The following is a 19,341-nucleotide window of genomic DNA, read 5'->3' on the forward strand; positions in this document are numbered from 1 at the left end:
GGCAGGATGGGGCGGGGAGGGGCTCGGGCAGCCTGGAGGAAGAGGAGAGGCGAGTTGGCATGGGGGCTCCTGCGTTTCATCTTCAAAGCTGCTCATTAGAGCCAGAGGCCTTAGTCAGGCGGTGGGCGGCGGGGTTTGGACGCCCTTAGTTCTGTGCCCTGGAAACCAGCGGTCAGTGGGGCAGCCGCAGCCTGGGCCTCTGGCATAGGAGGCGCTGCTTGGAGAATCCCAAGTCCACGGGCCAGGTGCCCCCAAATAGCTGCGGGCCGGCCCTCTTGGGCGTTAGGAATGTGGTTCTGGACTGTCCTGGGCCGTGGTTTCTCCGTCCGTGCTCCGCGAACCCCGTGACCCGCCAGACCCTGCCAACCCGCTCGTCCCGAGTCTGGGTCCCGTTGTTTCCCCGGCTTCACTTGGGCATGTGGGTCCTACCGCTCGCTGGACCCGGCCAGCCGCCCCGACCCCGCCGGCCCTCTGTGCGGTCTCGGGCAAAGGTCAGCGGCTTCCGCCAGGCCGCGACCCCGGCGCCGGCTAGGTGCCCCCAAGCTGAGCGGGTGAGGGGCGCGGGATCGGCGTCGGGGACGCGAAGCCAAGAAGCCCTGTGGCGCCCGTCGGACCGGTTGGGCCGGGGCCGAGGCGCGCACTTCCTGCGGCGCCCGGGACCGCGCTTTGCGCACCCCAGCGGCAGCCAGAGGACCCGCGGGCCGCGCGCTCGAGGCGCTGAGTGCGGTGCGCCCGGGCGCCTGCGGGGGGCGCGCGGCCCTCCTGGCTGGCCCGGCGGGCGCCGAGGGTCCTGCGGTCGCCGCCCCCGCGACGGGAGCCCGGCCCACCCAACTCCACGCCCCTGCCCGGGCCCGCGGCGGTTTCGGGGCAGGGGGCCTGCGCGGCGGGACAGTTACTCAGCCCCAGCGAAACCGGCGAGTCGGCACCTGCCGGCCGGGCGGGGCAGGCGGCGGCCCCGTTACGCCCCGCCCCCCGCGGGCCCGCCCGGTCTCGGCCGCCCACGCGCCGCCCGCCCGCCCTCCCGGAAGGAGCCGTCGGCCCGAGCGCCCGGGGCGGCTGAGTCAGGCGGTGAGAGAGGCCGGCCCGTTACGGGGGCCGGGGCGGCGCTGTGGTTTCGGTGCCGGCCGCGGGCGGGCGGGCGGCCTAATGAGCGCTTGGCACGCACCCTGCCCGCGCGCCTGCCCCGCTCGCCCGCGCTGCTGCCCCGCGAGGACCTTGGCTGTCCGCCCCGGCGTCGCCCCCGAAACCTTTAGGTCTCAGCTTGCGACCCAGACGCGGGGTCTCTGCTGGGATCCGCGAGCGGGCGCCAGGGTGACAGCAGCCTTCTTGGCGATGGAGGAGGGCTCGGGCGCCCTCTGGCGGCCGTGGAGCCCCGCGCGTCCGGCCTGACACTCCCTTCTCTCTTGTGCACAGGACCCTGCGTGCCTGACCATGGGGCCCCTGAGCCGGGAAGCCTGGGCCCAGCGTCTCGGGGCCTTCCGGGCCAGCCCATCAACCTTCATGGCAGGTGCCGATGGGGAGGATTTGGGTCGCGACCTGCTGAGTGACCTGAGGAGCGAGAAGCTGAGCGAACAGACCAAGGTAGGCCCTGCATGCGTTCCCTGCCATGGCCCATGTGGTCACCCCAGCCTACTGCACCCTGAACATCATCTTCATGATTCCCTCCTAAATCCCCCATCCCAGGTTTCCTTGCTGGCCCTGAGCTTGGAGTATCCAGCCCAACTGTGGCCCGACGTCCCTGCTGCCGAGGCTGCTGCCACCTCCTTGTTGGACATCCTGGTCCTCCTACCCCCACGGCCCTCAGCTCTCCGTCGGCCCCTGCTGCTGGCAGCCACCACAGTCCTGGCCTCAGGAGGTGTGCTAGGCCCCACCTCGGGAGCTTCTTGCCGACTCCTGCCCCTACTCCTTGGCTTGGCCACAGGTCGTGATGTGGGGCGAGGCTTCGGTCCCATCTCAGAACAGCGCCCCCTGCAGGCCACCGCGTGTGAGTGCCTGCGAGAGCTGGAGAGCTGCAAGCCTGGGTTGCTAGGGGGCTTCCTGGGGCTGCTGCGAAGTCAGCTGGGGCAGGAGGGCCCCATCCAGCCACTTAGCCTGCTGTTGGCACTTGCTCTGCGTAACACCCTGGTGGTACAGTCCGGGTCTGGGGCTGGCCTGAAGGGCCTGCTTATGGCGGGGGTTTCCTCCACTGGGAGTGGTACCTGGGACTGGACACTAGTTGAAGAGGGCCATGCTCACCTTCAGCCCCAGGCACCCTGCTGGCCGGCTACAGAGGAGGGGGCATGTGGCCTTGCAATGCTAGAGCCCAGCCCTGAGGAGGTCCGGGAGCTGAGGGCTTCTGTGGCCCAGCTTCTGGATACCTCCTACCTGCTCACCCCTGTGGCCCAGGCCCAGCTTCTGTGGCTGCTGGGTTGGGCCCTCCGGGGTCTGCGGGGACAGCCACCAGCACTCTTCAAGCCACAGTTGGTACGGCTGTTGGGCACAGCCCAGCTGACACTGCTGCACGCAGTTCTTGCTCTCAAGGCAGCCTTTGGAGAGGCACTGTTCACCTCCCAGGATGAGGCGCTGCTGCTCCGCCGGCTCACCGTGGCTGCCCAGCACCCAGCTCTGCCACTGCCCACCCACCTCTTTTATCTGCACTGCCTCCTGAGCTTCCCTGAGAATTGGCCTCTCGGCCCTGAAGGTGAGGAGGCTGCCCCATTGCTGCTGGGGCCCCAGTTATGCCGTGGTCTCATGCCCAGTCTCCTGCATGACCCAATGGTCCTCCTGTCCCGCCTGCATTTGCTGTGCCTGCTTTGTGCTGAAGATGAGGAAGAGGAGAAAGGCCACTTTCAGAACCTACAGTGGTACCTGGAGGAGCTGCTGGCTGGCTTGCGGCAGAGGGCAGCCCTGGATGGTGGCCCACGGGCATTGGCCACTCTCTGCTTCCAGGCCTCATACTTGGTTGCCAGCTGCCTGGCTAGGCAACCTATGGTGCTGACACCTTTGATCCAGGGACTGGCCCAATTGTACCAAGCTCGTCCTGTGCTGGCTCCCCACTTTGTGGAGCTCTTGGATAGGGTGGGCCCTGAGCTGGGGGAGCCCCTCAGGGTGGTACTGCGGCAGGAGGTGGTGTCCCGGCCAGGAAGGGATGAAGCTCTTCGCTGGCACCTGCAAATGCTGGCAAAAGTAGCAGAGGGGGATGCTCAGAGTGCCACCCTTAGCTTTCTGCAGGCTGCAGCTGCCCACTGTGCCCACTGGGGTCTACAGGAGGCCCTGCTGAAGGTCTGCCGGGCCCTGCTGCGTGAGGGTGGGGGGGCTGGCCTGGCCGACTTGCTGCAGGCACTGGCCAGGCAGCTAGAGGACCCTGATGGGCGTGACCATGCCCGCCTCTACTACATCCTCCTTGCCCATCTGGCAGGGCCCAAGTTGGGGGTGGCCCTGGGCCCCTCACTTGCCGCACCAGCACTAGCCTCTTCATTAATGGCTGAGAACCAGGGCTTTGCAGCAGGGCTGATAGTGCAGGAGGCCTTGGCCCCCATTCAGCTGAGTGTGGGGCCCCAGAGAGCCTCAGGCCCTCTTCCAGTGCTGCAGCTCCAGGTGGAAGCCCTGGAGCCCATCTACTCCCTGGAGTTGCGCTTCCTCGTGGAAGGACAGCTCTATGCACCCTTGGAGCCTGTCCACGTGCCCTGCCTGTGTCCTGGACGCCCTGCTCACCCTCTGTTCTTGCCCCTGCGGCCCCGACAACCTGCCCCAGCACGGCTGGAAGTTCAGGCCCTTTATACCACACCCACTGGCCTCACGTGCCATGCCCACCTGCCACCTCTGCCTGTGAACTTTGCAGACCTCTTTTTGCCTTTTCCTCAGCCCCCTGAGGGGGCCCAGCCAGGCTTCTTTGAGGGACTCTGGGACTCCTGCCTGCCAAAGGGTGCTGAGAGTCGAGTGTGGTGCCCACTAGGCCCACAGGGTCTGGAAACCTTGGTGTCCCGATACCTGGAACCCTTTGTCGTGGTGGCCCGGCCCCCTACCAGCTACCACATAGCCATCCGCCTGCCCCCAAACTCCATGCTGCTGCTGCGACTGGAGGCCCCTCAGGTGGACGGAGTGCCTGTGGCCCTGCGGACTGATGACTGGGCGGTGCTGCCTCTGGTTGGGGACTATCTCCGTAGGCTTTCAGTCACTGAGTGACTCCCGGGAGACAGATGGAGTGCAAGTTGCCTAAGAGGGGCTTTGAAAGGCTAGGACACGCTCCTGGAGTGCCTTTTCCATAAAACTTACCTTCACCAATGACCCTTGCTGGCTTGTTTTTTGGTTTTGGACCTTGGTAGGAACAGGCTCAACAGGGTAGTATCAGAGAAACAAAGGCCTGAAGTCCAGAAATGTAGGACCCTGTAGTTCTTGCTCAGATAGGCTAAGAGTCTCAGAATTTCTGACCAGGAGGCAGGAGATAAAACATTCTGTTTCCCAGAGTGTGTCTGGCCTTGACCAAGGTCACTCAGCAATATCCTATGGAGGCTGGAGTTAGAACTTGGGCCTCCTAAACTGGGGGCTGGTGCTTTCCAAACCAGGTTCTTAGGGTCCCTGTCCCAGCTCAGAGTAGCAAAAGGACATTGCAGTGACTCCTCCCCATCTCCCCAGGCCAATGCTGATGGGAGCCAGCTTAGGGCTGATGGGAGCCTGCCATTGAGGCCTGGGACAGAAAAGGGCCATGTGATCTGAGCTAGATCTAACCTGGCTCCAAAGCCTGGCCCCTAGGATCCCAGGCTGTACTTGGGAATCTCAGGGAAGAACTCATTCCCTTAGTTCTTTTTCAAAATATGCAATATGCTTAGGATTCAGATGTGTTGAGGTCAGTTCTGCTGCTGGCATCTACCCAGTATTTTCAACTTGCGTTGCCTCATGTCATCCTTGCAACAGCTTTTCAGGGCCAACAGATGAGGAAATTTGTAGGCCAAAGGGGTTAAGTGACTTTTCTAAGTTGGTTGGGAATAGTATTTTGTCATCCTGTGGCAATTTCCATTATCACACTGTTGGAGCAAAGCTCTGCAGTAGCCTCACAGTCCCCAACCCTGTGTGCCCTGGATAGACCCCAGGAGGCTGCAGAAGCAGCCATCAGCAGCACTAGGTGGAAAAAGACCTTGGGCTTGGGCTGATCTTGGCAAAGGAACTCTTCTGCTGCCCCTGCCTCTGGGATCTTCTGGGCCAGTCTTACTTCTCCTGACTGGGTGGACGCTAGGAAAGGAAAGAAGGACCTGGCCAGTGGAAGCTTCATAGGTCATTGTGAAGCCAGTTTCAAGGTCAAGCTGAGATGAGAGGGTGATCTGGCTGCAACATTTGTCACCCTGTTGATCACCAGGGTTTATTCAGCTGATCTGGCTGGCTAAGCAGATGTCCCCTTTCTCCTTCACCACTGGATGTGTACCCCTCCCAAAGCTGTGCACTCAGTCATAGAGAAGGACCTTCCCCAGTAGAGGAGGACCATTTTCAGTCAAGGGTATACAAGTAGCTGTGCTCCCCAATCAGGCAGTAATTTGCTGTCAGCTTGCAACAAAAAGGTCTCCAGCAGAAAAAGGATGTGAGACAGACTCTCCGCACTTAGAAAGTCCCAAGGAAGATTGGAGACTGGACCTCCAGGAAGCCACCACTGGAGCTGGTGATTTCCAGAACATACTTCCTTGTCTGCTATCTAGCCCTATTCAGCACTAAGAAGGTGGTCCCGGACCTTAGGATGGGGGTGGGACTGCTGCCATTAACGCCCACAAAGTGCAGAGACTGAACTTCTCCAAGGCTGTGCCTCTGCCACTGAGAACAGCAGCTTTTGGCCTGGTCTCCAGACAGCTAATTAGTGAGATCAGTTTCTCATATAGACTGGGCATGATGGTGCACACCTGTAATCCCAGTGACTCAGGAGGCTGATGCAGGAGGATCACAAGTTCAAGGGCAGCCTGGGCAACTTAGCTAGGCAATGTCTCAAAAAAAAAGAAAGAAAGGAGAAAGAAAAAAAGACTGGCTATGACTCAATAGTGCCTCTGGGTTCAGTTCCCCATATATATATGTAAGTATATGTAATATATATATAAATACACACACACACACACATATATATATATAGTGTGAATACATGTGTGTATGAAGGCTATGAGAATTCTGATATTTCTGCAGTATAACTTGCTATATATTAAAAATGCATTCTACATAATATGTAACTTTCAGGAAAAATTGATACCATAACATATGAATTGGGGGAGAACACCAACATAGAAGCCACAGCAATCAATAATCTGCCAAACCAGAAAGTACCAGATCTGATGGGTTCACTGGTGAATTCAACCAAACATTCAGGGAATAAATTATACCAATTCTCTGAAATTTCTTCCCAAAGATAGAAGCAGAGGGGATATTTCCTAATTCATTCTTTGAGGCCAGCATCACCCTAATGCAATAAATAAATAAAATCATTACAAAAAAAGAAAATCACAAACCAATACCTCTCATGAATATTGATGCAAAACTACTTTATGAAATAGTAACAAATTAGGGGTAGGGAAGATAGCTCAGTGGTAGAGCACTTGTCGAGCATGCACAAGACCCTGGGTTTAATTCTCAGTACCACAAAAAAAATCAGCAAATTGAACAATTTATAAAAAGATATACCATGACCAAGGGGAATTTATCCCACGTATGCAAGACTGATTCAACATTCAAAAATCGGTTCATATAATCTATCACATCAATAGGCCAAAAAAGAAATACTACAGGATAATACCAATAAATACAGAAAAAGCATGACAAAATTAAGTACCCATTCATGACAAAAACAGAAAACTAGAAATAGAGGAGAACCTCCCCAACTTGATAAAGAACAGCTATTTTTTTTTCAGGAATGGAATATTTAATATTGCTAAAATATCCATATGCTCCAAAGCAATCTATAGATTAATGATATCATCACCACAATACCAATCATCACATAAATAGAGAAAATAATAATGAAATTTATATTTAATTACAACATGCCCAAAGCAATCCTGAGCAACGAACAAATCTGGAGGCTTCACAAAAACTGAATTCAAGGGATATTGAAAAGCTACAGTAAACAAAACAGCATTGATTCTGGCATAGAAACTAACAAGGATACCAAAAGAATTGAATAGAGAAAGCAAAACTAAACCAAGTACACACAGCTAAGTGATTTCTGGCAAAAACTACAAAACCTGTGTTGGAAACAAGAAAATCACTTCAAAAAACCTTGAAAAAGAAGTCCAGACATGGAGATCTTATACTTTCTTATTTTAAAATCAACAACAAAACTAAACTGACCAAGACAGTATCATACAGAAATATTGATAAACACATAAATTAATGTAATAGAGTTTAGAAACTGAAAAAATATACATACATTTGGCTAATTGATTTTTTATGAGGATTACAAAACAATCATTGAGAAAGTTAACATCTGTCTAACAAATTCTGCTGGAAACCTGACTATTCACATGAAAAGTTTAAAAATGGTCCCTCTACCTTCTGCCATATACACATTTTAATTCAAAACAGACCTAAAGTCAAAAAGACAAGAGCTATAACTATAAACACTAGTAGAAAATATTGTGTAAGTATTTGTAACCTAGTATTTACCATTTAGAAGAACAGCTATTTTAAAACTTATGAATAACATCATACTTAAAGATGAGAAAGTAGTTTTCCTGCTAAGATCAGGAACAAGGCAAGGATGCTCCTCTTACCATCCTTTTCAACATAATTTTATAAGTCCAAATTAGTGCAGTAAGACAAGAAAATGAAATAAGTATACTGATTGGGAAGAAAGAAAGAAAACTATGTTTACAAATGATATGACCATTTTTGTAAAAAACTTGAAAGAATCAACAACAACAACAAAAAACTCCTGAGACTAATAAATAATTATACCAAGGTTGCAGGAGACAAGGTTGATAAAATGAAAAAAAAAAAAGGAAATTGTTTTCCTATATATCAGCAATGAACAAGTGGAATTTGAAATTGAAAACACAATGTCATATACATTATCTCATCCCAAAATGAAACGCTTGAGTATAATCCTGATGAAATATGTGCAAGATCTGTAGGAAGAAAACTACAAAACTCTGGTGAAAGAAATCAAAGAAAAACTAAATAAATTGATTGATATTCTGTGTTCATGGTTAGAAAGACTCAGTATTGTCAAGATGTCAGCTCTTTCCATCTGGGTTTACAGTTCCAATGCAATATCAATCAAAATTCCAGAAAGTTATTATTTTTATATTGATAAATTAACTATAAATTTTATACAGAGATGTAAAAGACCAAAATAGATAACATAATATTAAATAAGTTGGAGGACTGGCATTACCCAACTTCAAGACTTACTATATAGTAACTACTATTACTATATAGTAATCAAATAGATCAATGGACCAGAATAGAGGACCTAGCAATAGAGCTACATAAGTAGAGCCAAGTGACCATTAACAAAGGGGTAAAGGCAGTACAAATGGAGCAAAGATGGTCTTTTCAACAAAAGGTGCTGAGCATGCAGAAAATGTATCTAGATACAGACCTTATACCCCCACAGGAATCAACTAAAATAGATCATAAACCTAAATGTAAAGGGCAAAACTATAGAAGAGAGTATAGGAAAAGATGACCTTGGGTATCTAGAAGACACTAGATAGAACATCAAAGTCATGATAATATGAAGGAAAAAACTGAGAATCTGAACTTCATTAAAACCAAAATCTTGGGCAGGGGATGTAACTCAGTGGTTGAATGCTTGCCTAGCATGTGTGAGCCCTGGGTTTGATCTATCTATCTAAACATATATAATATGTATGTGTGTGTGTGTGTGTGTGTGTGTGTGTCTTTGCAAACAAACACTGTCAAGAGGATTATAGTATCTTTCAGTGTAGTTTCACTTCCCTTAAAATCCTGTTTGTTTCCCCTATTCACCCCTCCTTCCCCTTTCTGCTGGCAATCACTGATCCTCTTATTGTCTCCAAGGTTTTGCTTCTTCAAAACTGTCACATAGTTGGAATCATACAGCATGTGGCCATTTCGGATTAGCTTCTTTTACTAATAATATGCATTTTAGGCAGGTTGAGCCATGCCTTTTCATGGATAGATAGCTTATTTCTTTTCAGCACTGAATAATATTCCAATATATGGATGCATCCGTTTATACATTCATTTACAGAAGGACATCTGGTTGCTACCAAGTTTGGGAAAATATGAATAAAAGTAATATAAACATCCACCTGCAAGTTTTTATGTAGATATGTTTGCATCTCATTTGGGTAAATATCAAGGAATGCAATTGGTGGATCGTAGGGCAGAAGTATGTTTAGTTTTGTAAAAAGTCACCAAACTATCTTCCAAAGTGGCTGTGTCATTTTTCATTCCTAGAGCAAAGAGTAAGAGTTCCTCTTGCTTTACATTCTCACCAGCATTTGATGTTGTCAGTGTTTTGGATTGTGGACATTCTATTGGTGTATGGTGGTATCTGATTGCTTTTGTTTGCAAGTCCCTAAATGCCACATGATGTTGAACATCTTTTCATCTGCTTACTTGCCATCAACTGTAGAACTTCTTTGGTGAGGGTCATCAAGCCTTTTGCCCATTTTTTAAATTGGGCTCTTTGACTTCTTATTGCTACATTTTCTGAGTTCTTGTATATTTTGGACAACAGTCTTTTTTTTTTTTTTTTTTTTTGTACTGGGGATTGAACTCGGGTATGTGACCACTGAGCCACATTCCCAGGCCTATTTTATATTTTATTTTAGAGACAGGGTCTCACTGAGTTGCTTAGCACCTCACTTTTGCTGAGGCTGGCTTTGAACTCACTATCCTCCTGCCTCAGCCTCCCAAGCCGCTGAATTACAGGTATGCATCACTGTGCCGGCTTGGACAACAGTCTTTTATCAGCTTTTATCAGCTTCATCTTTTTTTTTTTTAAGAGAGAGAGAGAGAGAGAGAGAATTTTTAATATTTATTTTTTAGTTCTCGGCGGACACAACATCTTTGTTGGTATGTGGTGCTGAGGATCGAACCCGGGCCGCACGCATGCCAGGCGAGCGCGCTACCGCTTGAGCCACATCCTCAGCCCTAAGCTTCATCTTTTGAAAATGTCTTTCGGGAGCTGGGGATGTGGCTCAAGTAGTAACGCGCTTGCCTCGCATGCGTGCGGCTGAGGTTTGATCCTCAGCACCACATACCAACAAAGATGTGTCCGCGGAGAACTAAATAAAATAAATATTAAAAATTCTCTCTCTCTCTCTCCCCTCTCTCCTCTCTCACTCTCTCTTTAAAAAAAAAAAAAAAAAAGAAAATGTCTTTTGGCTGGGGTTGTGGCTCAGAGGTAGAGCGCTCGCCTAGCATGCATGAGGCACTCAGTTCAATCCTCAGCACCACATAAATATAAAATAAAAACATTGTGTCCACCTATAACTAAAAAATAAATATTAAAAAAAATGTTTTTTTGCCCAGTGTTCTGGCTATGAGGCAAGCAGTTTTGCTCTTGCCAGGTGCTTCTACCATGACATGCTGCCTTGCCACAGGCACACAGGAAAACGACCAACCAGTCCTGGACTGAAAGCTTCCAAACTGGTTATTTCAAGCAATTGTAGGGATAGAAAGCTGTCTGGATACATCTGTCATATATTTGTCAAAACTCATAGAAGGTACACCACCAAGAGTGAACTCAAGCAGGGCTCAGTGGCTCATGCTTGTAATCCCAGCAGTTTAGGAGGCTAAGGCTGAGGATCGTGAGTTCAAAGCCAGTATCAGCAAAAATGAGGCACTAAGCAACTCAGTGAGGCCCTGTCTCTTAATAAAATACAAAAAAGGGCTGGGGATGTGGCTCAGTGGTGGAGTGCCCCTGAGTTCAATCCCGGTACCCACCCAAAAAAAAGAGTGAACTCAGAAGATAAACTATAGACATTGGGTGATAATGATGAGGCAATGTAAGTCCACTCCTTGATAACAAATGTATCTATAGATTCCCTCAGTTTTCCCTACTTGTTCTCCTATCTGATTGAGAAATACAATGCCTGTTGCACAATTTTCCCAGCAGGCTTGAGCCTAAGCCAGAGCCTGGACATTCCCAGGCACTGAGAAAAATGTCTAGGTTGTTGCCCAAAACACTGAAAGAAACTAGCCCTGGCCCTAAGCCCAGTTTCTTAAATCCTCATGCACTCCACACCCCGCTGTCTGTGTAGGGCAGGCCTCAGTGGCACACTCCAGTTTCCTTCCATGGTCTCAAGGATATCCTGCAGCCCTCCAGGTTCCCCGATCAGTGCTGTGAACTGGTCATGCTGATGTTTACAGCTCCTTTCTTTGGAAACCCACCGGCCTCCTCTCAGGATGATTTGAGCCACTCCATTGTGGGAACACCGCTGCTCCCAAGTTTGGGGTGACTACAGCCCTGGCTTGGGTGGGAGGTTGACAGTGGGAAAAGAACTATCCGGGGTTTGGGATGTGGCTCAAGCGGTAATACGCTCGCCTGGCATGCGCCGGGCGCTGGGTTCGATCCTCAGCACCACATAAAAATAAAATAAAGATGTTGTGTCCACCGAAAACTGAAAAATAAATATTTAAAAAATTATCTCTCTCTCTTTCTGTCTTTAAAAAAAATATGTTTTTTTTTAAATTATTCAACACTGACATTTTATTTTCTGAAGTTTTATCATTTTTACAAAACAAAACAAAAAGCAGGTATCAAAAACAGCAGAGTTTATAGAATTTCTGCACCAGTTTTCATATAAGTCAGTGATTATGAAACTGGTAGCCAATGTAAATACTAAACACAGGCTAATTTCCCTCTTGGTCATATGCTTTCAGGTGGTTTTTTTGGAGCTACTCTGAAACAATAGCTTTTTATAAGCACCGGCCACTTTTTGAGAACCGATTTGGTTTGTCCAACAAAGTAAACAATTTTTTGCTGTGTGACTTTTTTTTAAGAAACACTGAGCTGAACACAGAATATGTTATTTGTTTGGATCTGAACCAAATCTTTTGAGATCCCAATTACTCTGAAGAACACTGAGGACATTTATAGGGCATACTAAATGGTATAATAAATATATGTCATCATAATGTCTAAGGCAGCTACTATTTTTCTAAAAAAACAGTATTTCATTCAGAGGCTGCCCAGAGTTTGAACTACATCATAGTTTCCTCATCCTTTCTGATTTGGAGTAGTTTCCCCAAAGGGAGCCACATTATTGACACAACAAAGCTTTAATATCAAGCCAAACAGGCTCTGATATTTTATAGATACACCTTTGTAGAACAAGACTCCTTGTTCAGAACCCTGGGTGACCACAAAGAAATCAAGAGGCCATGATAATTGAATGTTGAAAGTAAGTAGCGTTCTTAAAACTCACAGCATAATCTGGAGACGAGGAGAAATAAAATTGGAAATTAGTAATGGTTTTCACCCACCACTTGTTCCAGAAACACATTTTGCTTAAATAAGGGAAGTATGGTCCAGTTTTGCAATGTTAATAGCTGCCAGTTTCATATATATATATTTTAATAAAGATCACTTCCTGACTAGCAAGGAGTTAGGAAACTGGCCTCAAATTCTGATCTGATCCCTCGTATTAGTGGGGGGGGGGGGGAGGAGAACAAACCAACAACACAGTAACCAGCTGATAGGGGTTTAAGATTGCACAATTAAATCTGAATGTACATGATACTCTACACAGACTGGTATAAACATCATTGAAATGGTTACAAGAGGATGAAACAAAATCCTGCTGAAACCAAATTTCCTCCACATTATCCCAATTTTCATGAAAGGAAAACTGGCATGTAATTTTCTTCTTTATAGATATGAAAAAGGAAGCAAGAAGGCAAAGCTGAGAAAAACAGATGCTACCCACAGGGCAGCCGTGGCATTTGGTTGTTTTGGTCTTTGTACCAGCAACTCCCACTCCTGCAGTGGATCCAGTTCCTGCTGGACTACACCGTCTTCCTTGCAGTCAGGACACGAACAATGGACCCTACTCCTCCAGCAGCGAGTGCCTTTTCATGCCACTGTAGTAACATAGCACTGCTATTGTCAGATGGGCTCTCAAAGCCCTTATAAATATACTTCATTAGGAGATCCACACCATTCTTGTCCAGAGACTGAACAGCCTTTTCGATATCATTAGCTTTAAAAGAGATGAGCACCTTCAAGACAATGCTGCCTGCCCGATCCTTCACCGCCTGACTCTTGGTGTTGATAGGGGGATTTTTCAGAGCTGCCTGGAGAGCAGCTGTCATGTTTCCTTGCCGCAGGCAGGAGTCCACCTCGCCCTCGTCGGGCCCGGCCTGCCCGTCGCCCCCGTCCTCCTCGTCCACGAACTTGTTCTCGTCGTACTCATCCACGTCCACCTTCCGGAAGCGGGCCGACGACACCGTGTTCTTCGACATCCCGGATCCGGACCCGTGGCCAAGGCCTCCTCTCGCTGCTGCCTCTAGCTCAGCAAGCCCAGCCCGGCGAAACCCCCCAAAAAAATATGTTTAAAAAAAAAAAAGAACTATCTGTGTGAGGGCAGAGGCCTACAGGAAATCTATGTACCTTCTGTTCAATTTTGCTGTCAAACTAAAACTACTCTAAAAAATGAAATCTATAAAAAGAAAGAACTCAAACTTTCTACAAAGCTATAGTCATCAAAATAGTGCTGCTAGTGGAAGACTGGCATATAAACCAATGGAATAAAATTGAAAACCCAGAAAGAAACCTGTGGACAGCTGACTTTTGACAAGTATGTCAAGGTCATTCAATGGTAGAAGAACAGTCTCATTAATAGGACTAGGACAATTGGATATTCATGTTCAAAATAATGAAGCTGGACCTTACTTCACACAGAATGAAAAAATTAATTCACAATGAATCAAAGATCTAAGTGTAAGAGCAAATATAACATTCTTAGAAGAAAAGATGGGGTAGATTTTTATGACCTTGGATTTGGCAATGGTGTCTTAGACCTGACTTGAAAAGCATAAGCCACAAAACTAGGTGAATTATATTTCATCAAATTTTTAAAAATTGTGCATCAAAGGAGACTATTAACAGGGTAACAAGGTAACCCCAGAATGGAAAAAAATTGGTAATGATAACAGAGTCTGATATCCAGAAAATATAAAAAAATTTAATATTCAACAATAAAAAACAAATTACTCAATAAAACATGAGCAAATTATTTGAATAGACATTTCTTCAAAGAAGGTGTACAAATGTCATTAAAAATGTACATTAAAAGATGTGCAAAATCATTAGTCATGCTGAGCACAGAGGTACACGCCCATAATCCCAGCTACTCAGGAGGCTGAGGTAGGAAGATTACAAATTTGAGGCTAGTCTGGGCAACTTGGCAAGACTACATCTCAAAATAAAAAATAAAAAGAACTGGGGATGCAGTTCATTGGTAGAGCGCCCCTGGGTTTAATCCCAGTACTGGAAAAAAAAATCCTTAGTCATCAGGGAAACTCAAGATAAAACCACCATGGCACACCACCTCACAACTGCTAGAATGGCTGTAATTCAAAAGACAGTAGATCTGGACCAACTGGAACCCCTCCCTACTCATTGCTGGTGGCAACGTTGAAATAATGCAACTACTTTGGAGAAAAACCATTTGGTGGTTCTTTAAAAATTTAAACATAAACTTATTACATACCAGGTGTTCCACTCTGTTTAGACTGAATTATGTCCCTCCACCCCCAAAACCAGGTCAAAGCCTTAAACCACAATGTGACTATATTGTGGAGTCACTAAGGATGGGACCCAAATTAAATAAGATGGTGTCCTTAGAATAAGAGGAAGAGGCAGCAGAGAACTTCTTCTCACCACATAGAGAAGACCATACAAGGGTATAGTGAGCAGGTGGCCATCTACCAGCCAGGAAGAGAGGCCTCACCAGAAACCCACCCTGACGGCAGCTTCATCTGAATGTCTAGCCTCCAGAATTGTGAAGAAAATAAGTTCCTGTGTTTTAAGCCACCAGTCTGTGGTATTTTGCTATGGCACCCCTTATTGACTAATACACACTCCTAGGTACATACCCCAAATTATTGGAAACACATTCACACAAAACCTTGTACATAAATATTGATGATAGCATCTTTCATAATAGCTACAAGTGGCTAAAGCAAGTCTCAGTTCATTTGTGCTGCTATTACAAAATACCATACAGTGGGTAATTAATCAACAATTAAAATTTATTTTTGTCTTTGCATTTTAAGTAGTAGGGATTGAACCCAGGGCACTCATACCACTGAGCTACATACACAGCTCTTTAATTTTTAATTTTTTTAAATTTGAAGAAGTTGCCCAAGCTGGCCTCAAACTTGTGATCCTCTTGCCTCAATCTCCCAAGTCACTGGATAAAAGGCACATGCCACCAAACCAGCTGAAATTTATTTCTTGCACTTCTGGAGGCTGGAAGTTCAAGATCAAGGTGCCAGCAGGTTCATGGCTAATGGGGCCTGGTATCTACTTCCAAGTTGGTGCCTTGCTACTCTGACTTCACATAGCACAAGACAGAAGGGCAAAATGAGGCCTGATTAGTTCACTCCAGCCCTTCTGTAAAGTTTCTAATTGCATTCATGAGGGCAGATCCCTCAAGGCCTGATCATTTCTTAAAGGCCCCACCTGTTAATACTGCTGCACTGGGGATTATATTTTAACATGAATTTTGGAGAGACACAAACATTTAAAACATAGCACAACTCAAGTACCATCAGTGGATTAATGGATAAGCAAAATGTGGTGTATCTACACATTATAACATTATTCATAACCAAAAAATAGAATAAAAGAATCAGGTGTGGTTGGCACACTCTTTTAATCCCAGCTACTATCAAAGCTGAGGTGGGAGGATCACAAGTTCAAAGCCAGTTTAGGCAACTTAGTGAGACCCTGTCTCAAAATAAATAAAAAGGGCTGGGGAGGTAGCTCAGCAATAGAGCGCCCCTGGATTAAACCCCCAGTACTGCAAAAGAAAAATATTAACATACCGCTAGATCTTATGTGGATCCTTAAAACATTATGCTAAGTGACCAAAGAAGCCAGACACAACAGGTCACATACTATAGGATTCCATTTATATGAAATGTCCAGAACACGCAAATCCATAAAGATGGAAAGTAAAGTAATGGTTGCCAGAGGATGGGGTATGTAAATGGTAATGAATGACATTTCCCCTTGGAGCAATGAAAATATTTTGGAATTTGTGATGATTTCACAATCTTGTGAATACACTAAAATTATTATGTTTTACAGTTAATTTTTTGTTGTTGTTTTTAGTTCTAGATCAACACAATACCTTTGTTGTATTTATTTATTTATATGTGGTGCTGAGGAGCAAACCCAGGGCCTCACACACGTTAGGCAAGTGCTCTACTGCTGAGCCACAACCCCAGCCCCGACATTTTACAGTTTAATAGGGATAATTTTATGGTATATGAATTATATGTCTATAATTTATTTTTAAATTAGGGGGCATATTGAATGTACAAGGGCAGCAAAATTGAAGGACCTCTCAATGGTCAAATTGAGCAATAACAACAACAACAAAATGACACTAGTAAATGAAAACCAATGGGTAAATATCCACATAACCATGTTGATGTGAATAAGCAATTTTTTTTTTAACTTTTTGGCCATATTCGGAATCAAACCCAGGGCCTCATACATGCTAGGCATGTGCTCTACCATTGAGCTATACTCTCAGTCCCATAAATAAGTAGTTGAATAAATAAACTGAGGGAGAAGGGACAGCTCTCCAACATCAGCTAATAATTGTAGGAGGAATGATGGAAGTAGAAAATCACCATCAGCAATAACTGTTTCAGGCAAGAATCATCAGTGAATGATCAGATAAGTAGGCAAAAGTACGATGAGGAACAAGTTATTTCTATAGTCACAAAACAGCTCCCTATAAGATGCTTATTTATTTTCTGCAGCACTAGGGATCACACCTAGGGCACATGCTAAGCACATGCTTTTTGATATGCACTTCACAGACTTTGGGAAATAAACAGAAAAATCCATAAAACTGAAAATTTGTCCTATAAACATCGCTAAAATTGAAAAAAAAAATCTCTAGTTGAACTAATCAGTTTTAAAAAGGGGGGAAGATCCAAATTACTAATATTGGAAATTAAAGAGGGGTCACTGTTATGGATCTCATGGACAATTAAAAGGACGTTAAATAAACAATTCCATGCTTGTGAATTTGATAAATGATGTGGATCAATTCTTTGAGCAATACAAAGTACCAAAACTTACACAAGAGAAATATATAATTTGAATAGGTGTATATCTATTAAAAAATTGAATTAATAATTAATAACCTTCCAAAAAAGAAGGAAGACCCAGTGGTTTCCCTGGTAAATTCTCCTGGTAAACAACAAAACAAGGGCTGAGGATGTGGCTCAAGCGGTAGCGTGCTCGCCTGGCATGCGTGCGGCCCGGGTTTGATCCTCAGCACCACATACAAACAAAGATGTATGTTCGCCAAAAATTAAAAAATAAATATTAAAAAAAAAAAAAAAACAAGGGCTGAGGTTGTGGCTCAGCGGTAGAGCACTCACCTAGTATGTGTGAGGCCCTGGGTTCAATCCTCAGCACCCATAAAAATAAAAGATATTGTGTCCAACTACAACTAAAAATAATAAATATTTAAAACAAAACAAAAGTTTTAAGAAAGAAATGACAATTCTCTACAATCTCTTCCAGGAACTAGAAGCAGAGGAAAAAAATACATTGTATGAGGTCGACATGCCCTTAATCCCCAAACGAGATAAAGACCTTACAAGAAGGGAAAACTACATAAGTGCAAAAATCTTCAACAGAATATTAGGAAGGTGAATCCAATATACACAAAGTTATTAACAATTTAAAACAGTAAACAAGTGGAACTGGGGTTGTGGCACAGTGTTAGAGCACTCGCATAGCACGTGTGAGGCCCTGGGTTTGATCCTCAGCACCACATATAAATAAATAAATAAAATAAATGTATTGTGTCCAACTACAACTAAAAAAAATTTAAAAATGGGAAGAAAAACTAAATATTTTAAAAGATTACTTATGGGAGGAGAAAAAAGATGAAACAAGGAATGCCACTAATTTCCTTTGAATATATATTACTTTAAAGATTTGACTTCAAAAGCATGTAAATAATCATGTATTTATAAAACAAAAGTGAAATTTTAAACAACTATCTTTCAAAGTCAAAAGCAAAATGAAACTAGTGATCCTAACTAAGGATCCAGCTGGTGGTATAATCACAGAAAGAATTATTTCAAGTGACTTTAAAAACAGTAATTTGGAGGCTAGAGATGTGTAGCTGAATGGTAGGATCTTGCTCGGCATACATGAGGCCCTGGGTTTCATTCCCAGCACCAAAAATAGAAAAAGCACAAAATGGCAATTTGACAGTACATTCCTAGCACAATATACTTTAAGGCATATGTCTCAGGATGTTAGGAAGGGCATATGCGATGTGTTTCTATTCAGTGATTTGGGGAAGGGCTGAAGGAAGCAGGGGCTTTTCTTCGGATTGGATGTTGACACTAGTGGGGCTATCTCAAGCCAAGCACAGTCGTGCCTGCCAGTAATCCCAGAGTCGAGGCAGGAAGATTGCAAGTTTAAAGCCACCCTCAGCAGTTTAGCTAGACTCTATCTCAAAATAAAATGTAAACTATAAAAAGGGCTGGGGAGGGCTCAGTGGTAGAGCCCTTGCCTAGAATGTGTGAGGCACTGGGTTTGAGTCTCAGAGCCACATAAAAATAAAGATCCATCAACACTTAAAAAATGTATTTTTAAAAGGGCTGGGGATGTGGCCCCTGGGTTCAATCCCCCAAACCAAAAAGAACCCCCAAAAAAGAAGTGATATATATGATGGGATATCCTCACAAATCTTAAGTAGAAGGAAAGAAAACTAGCTGGAGTCTAGCATTGTACTTTAAAAAATAAATCATCTGAGCACCATATCACACACCCCTAAGCCCAGCTATTCAGGAGCTGAGGCAGGAGGATCACAAGTTCAAGGCTAGCTAGACCCTGTCTCCAAATAAATAAAAAGGACCAGGGAAGCAGCTCAGTAGTAGAGCACCCCTATGTTCACTAAGCGCAGTATCCTAGCACCCTTACCCCGCAAATAAGTCACCATATTATAAAAGAAAGAGGGAATTTTGTTATTTTTGTGATTTGGATAATGCTCATATTTTGCCAGTGTTCAGACATGATTTTGGAGTGATTTCGCATACCATTGATTTCCCGCTGGGAGGCAGGGCTTGCAAAGGGGAAGAACTACGCTTCCCGTGAGGCTCCGCGCCGACCGTACCCCGCCTCCCGACAGG

At 45.6% G+C, this 19,341-nt stretch overlaps 2 protein-coding genes across 3 annotated transcripts; one reads left to right on the forward strand and one right to left on the reverse strand.

Annotated features, from left to right (window-relative positions):
• The first annotated feature begins 990 nt into the window (after positions 1–990).
• On the forward strand, positions 991–4,254 carry Ap5b1 (adaptor related protein complex 5 subunit beta 1). 2 transcript variants are annotated; one of them, XM_026396657.2, is made up of 3 exons: positions 991–1,068; positions 1,414–1,581; positions 1,684–4,254. In XM_026396657.2, the coding sequence occupies exons 2-3, from the start codon at positions 1,432–1,434 to the stop codon at positions 4,162–4,164; spliced, it is 2,631 nt and encodes an 876-aa protein (XP_026252442.2). In that variant the 5' UTR covers positions 991–1,068; positions 1,414–1,431; the 3' UTR covers positions 4,165–4,254. The 2 variants fall into 2 exon arrangements, with proteins under 2 accessions (XP_026252442.2, XP_026252441.2); XM_026396656.2 differs by lacking the exon at positions 991–1,068 and adding an exon at positions 1,100–1,311.
• Positions 4,255–12,392: 8,138 nt separating this feature from the next.
• On the reverse strand, positions 12,393–13,466 carry LOC144254381 (actin-related protein 2/3 complex subunit 5). Its single transcript, XM_077797509.1, has one exon. The coding sequence runs from the start codon at positions 13,402–13,404 to the stop codon at positions 12,949–12,951; it is 456 nt and encodes a 151-aa protein (XP_077653635.1). The 5' UTR covers positions 13,405–13,466; the 3' UTR covers positions 12,393–12,948.
• Positions 13,467–19,341: the final 5,875 nt, after the last annotated feature.

This window comes from Urocitellus parryii, chromosome 4 (assembly GCF_045843805.1).
Source record: "Urocitellus parryii isolate mUroPar1 chromosome 4, mUroPar1.hap1, whole genome shotgun sequence".
Classification (NCBI taxonomy): Eukaryota; Metazoa; Chordata; class Mammalia; order Rodentia; family Sciuridae; genus Urocitellus; species Urocitellus parryii.

Coding starts and splice junctions, on each gene's coding strand:
- Ap5b1 (XM_026396656.2), top strand. CDS start 1,147: ATGAGCGCTTGGCACGCACCCTGCCCGCGCGCCTGCCCCGCTCGCCCG. Junction 1,312..1,413: donor ATCCGCGAGCGGGCGCCAGG/GTGACAGCAGCC, acceptor TCTTGTGCACAG/GACCCTGCGTGCCTGACCAT. Junction 1,582..1,683: donor AGCTGAGCGAACAGACCAAG/GTAGGCCCTGCA, acceptor CCCCCATCCCAG/GTTTCCTTGCTGGCCCTGAG.
- LOC144254381 (XM_077797509.1), bottom strand. CDS start 13,404: ATGTCGAAGAACACGGTGTCGTCGGCCCGCTTCCGGAAGGTGGACGTG.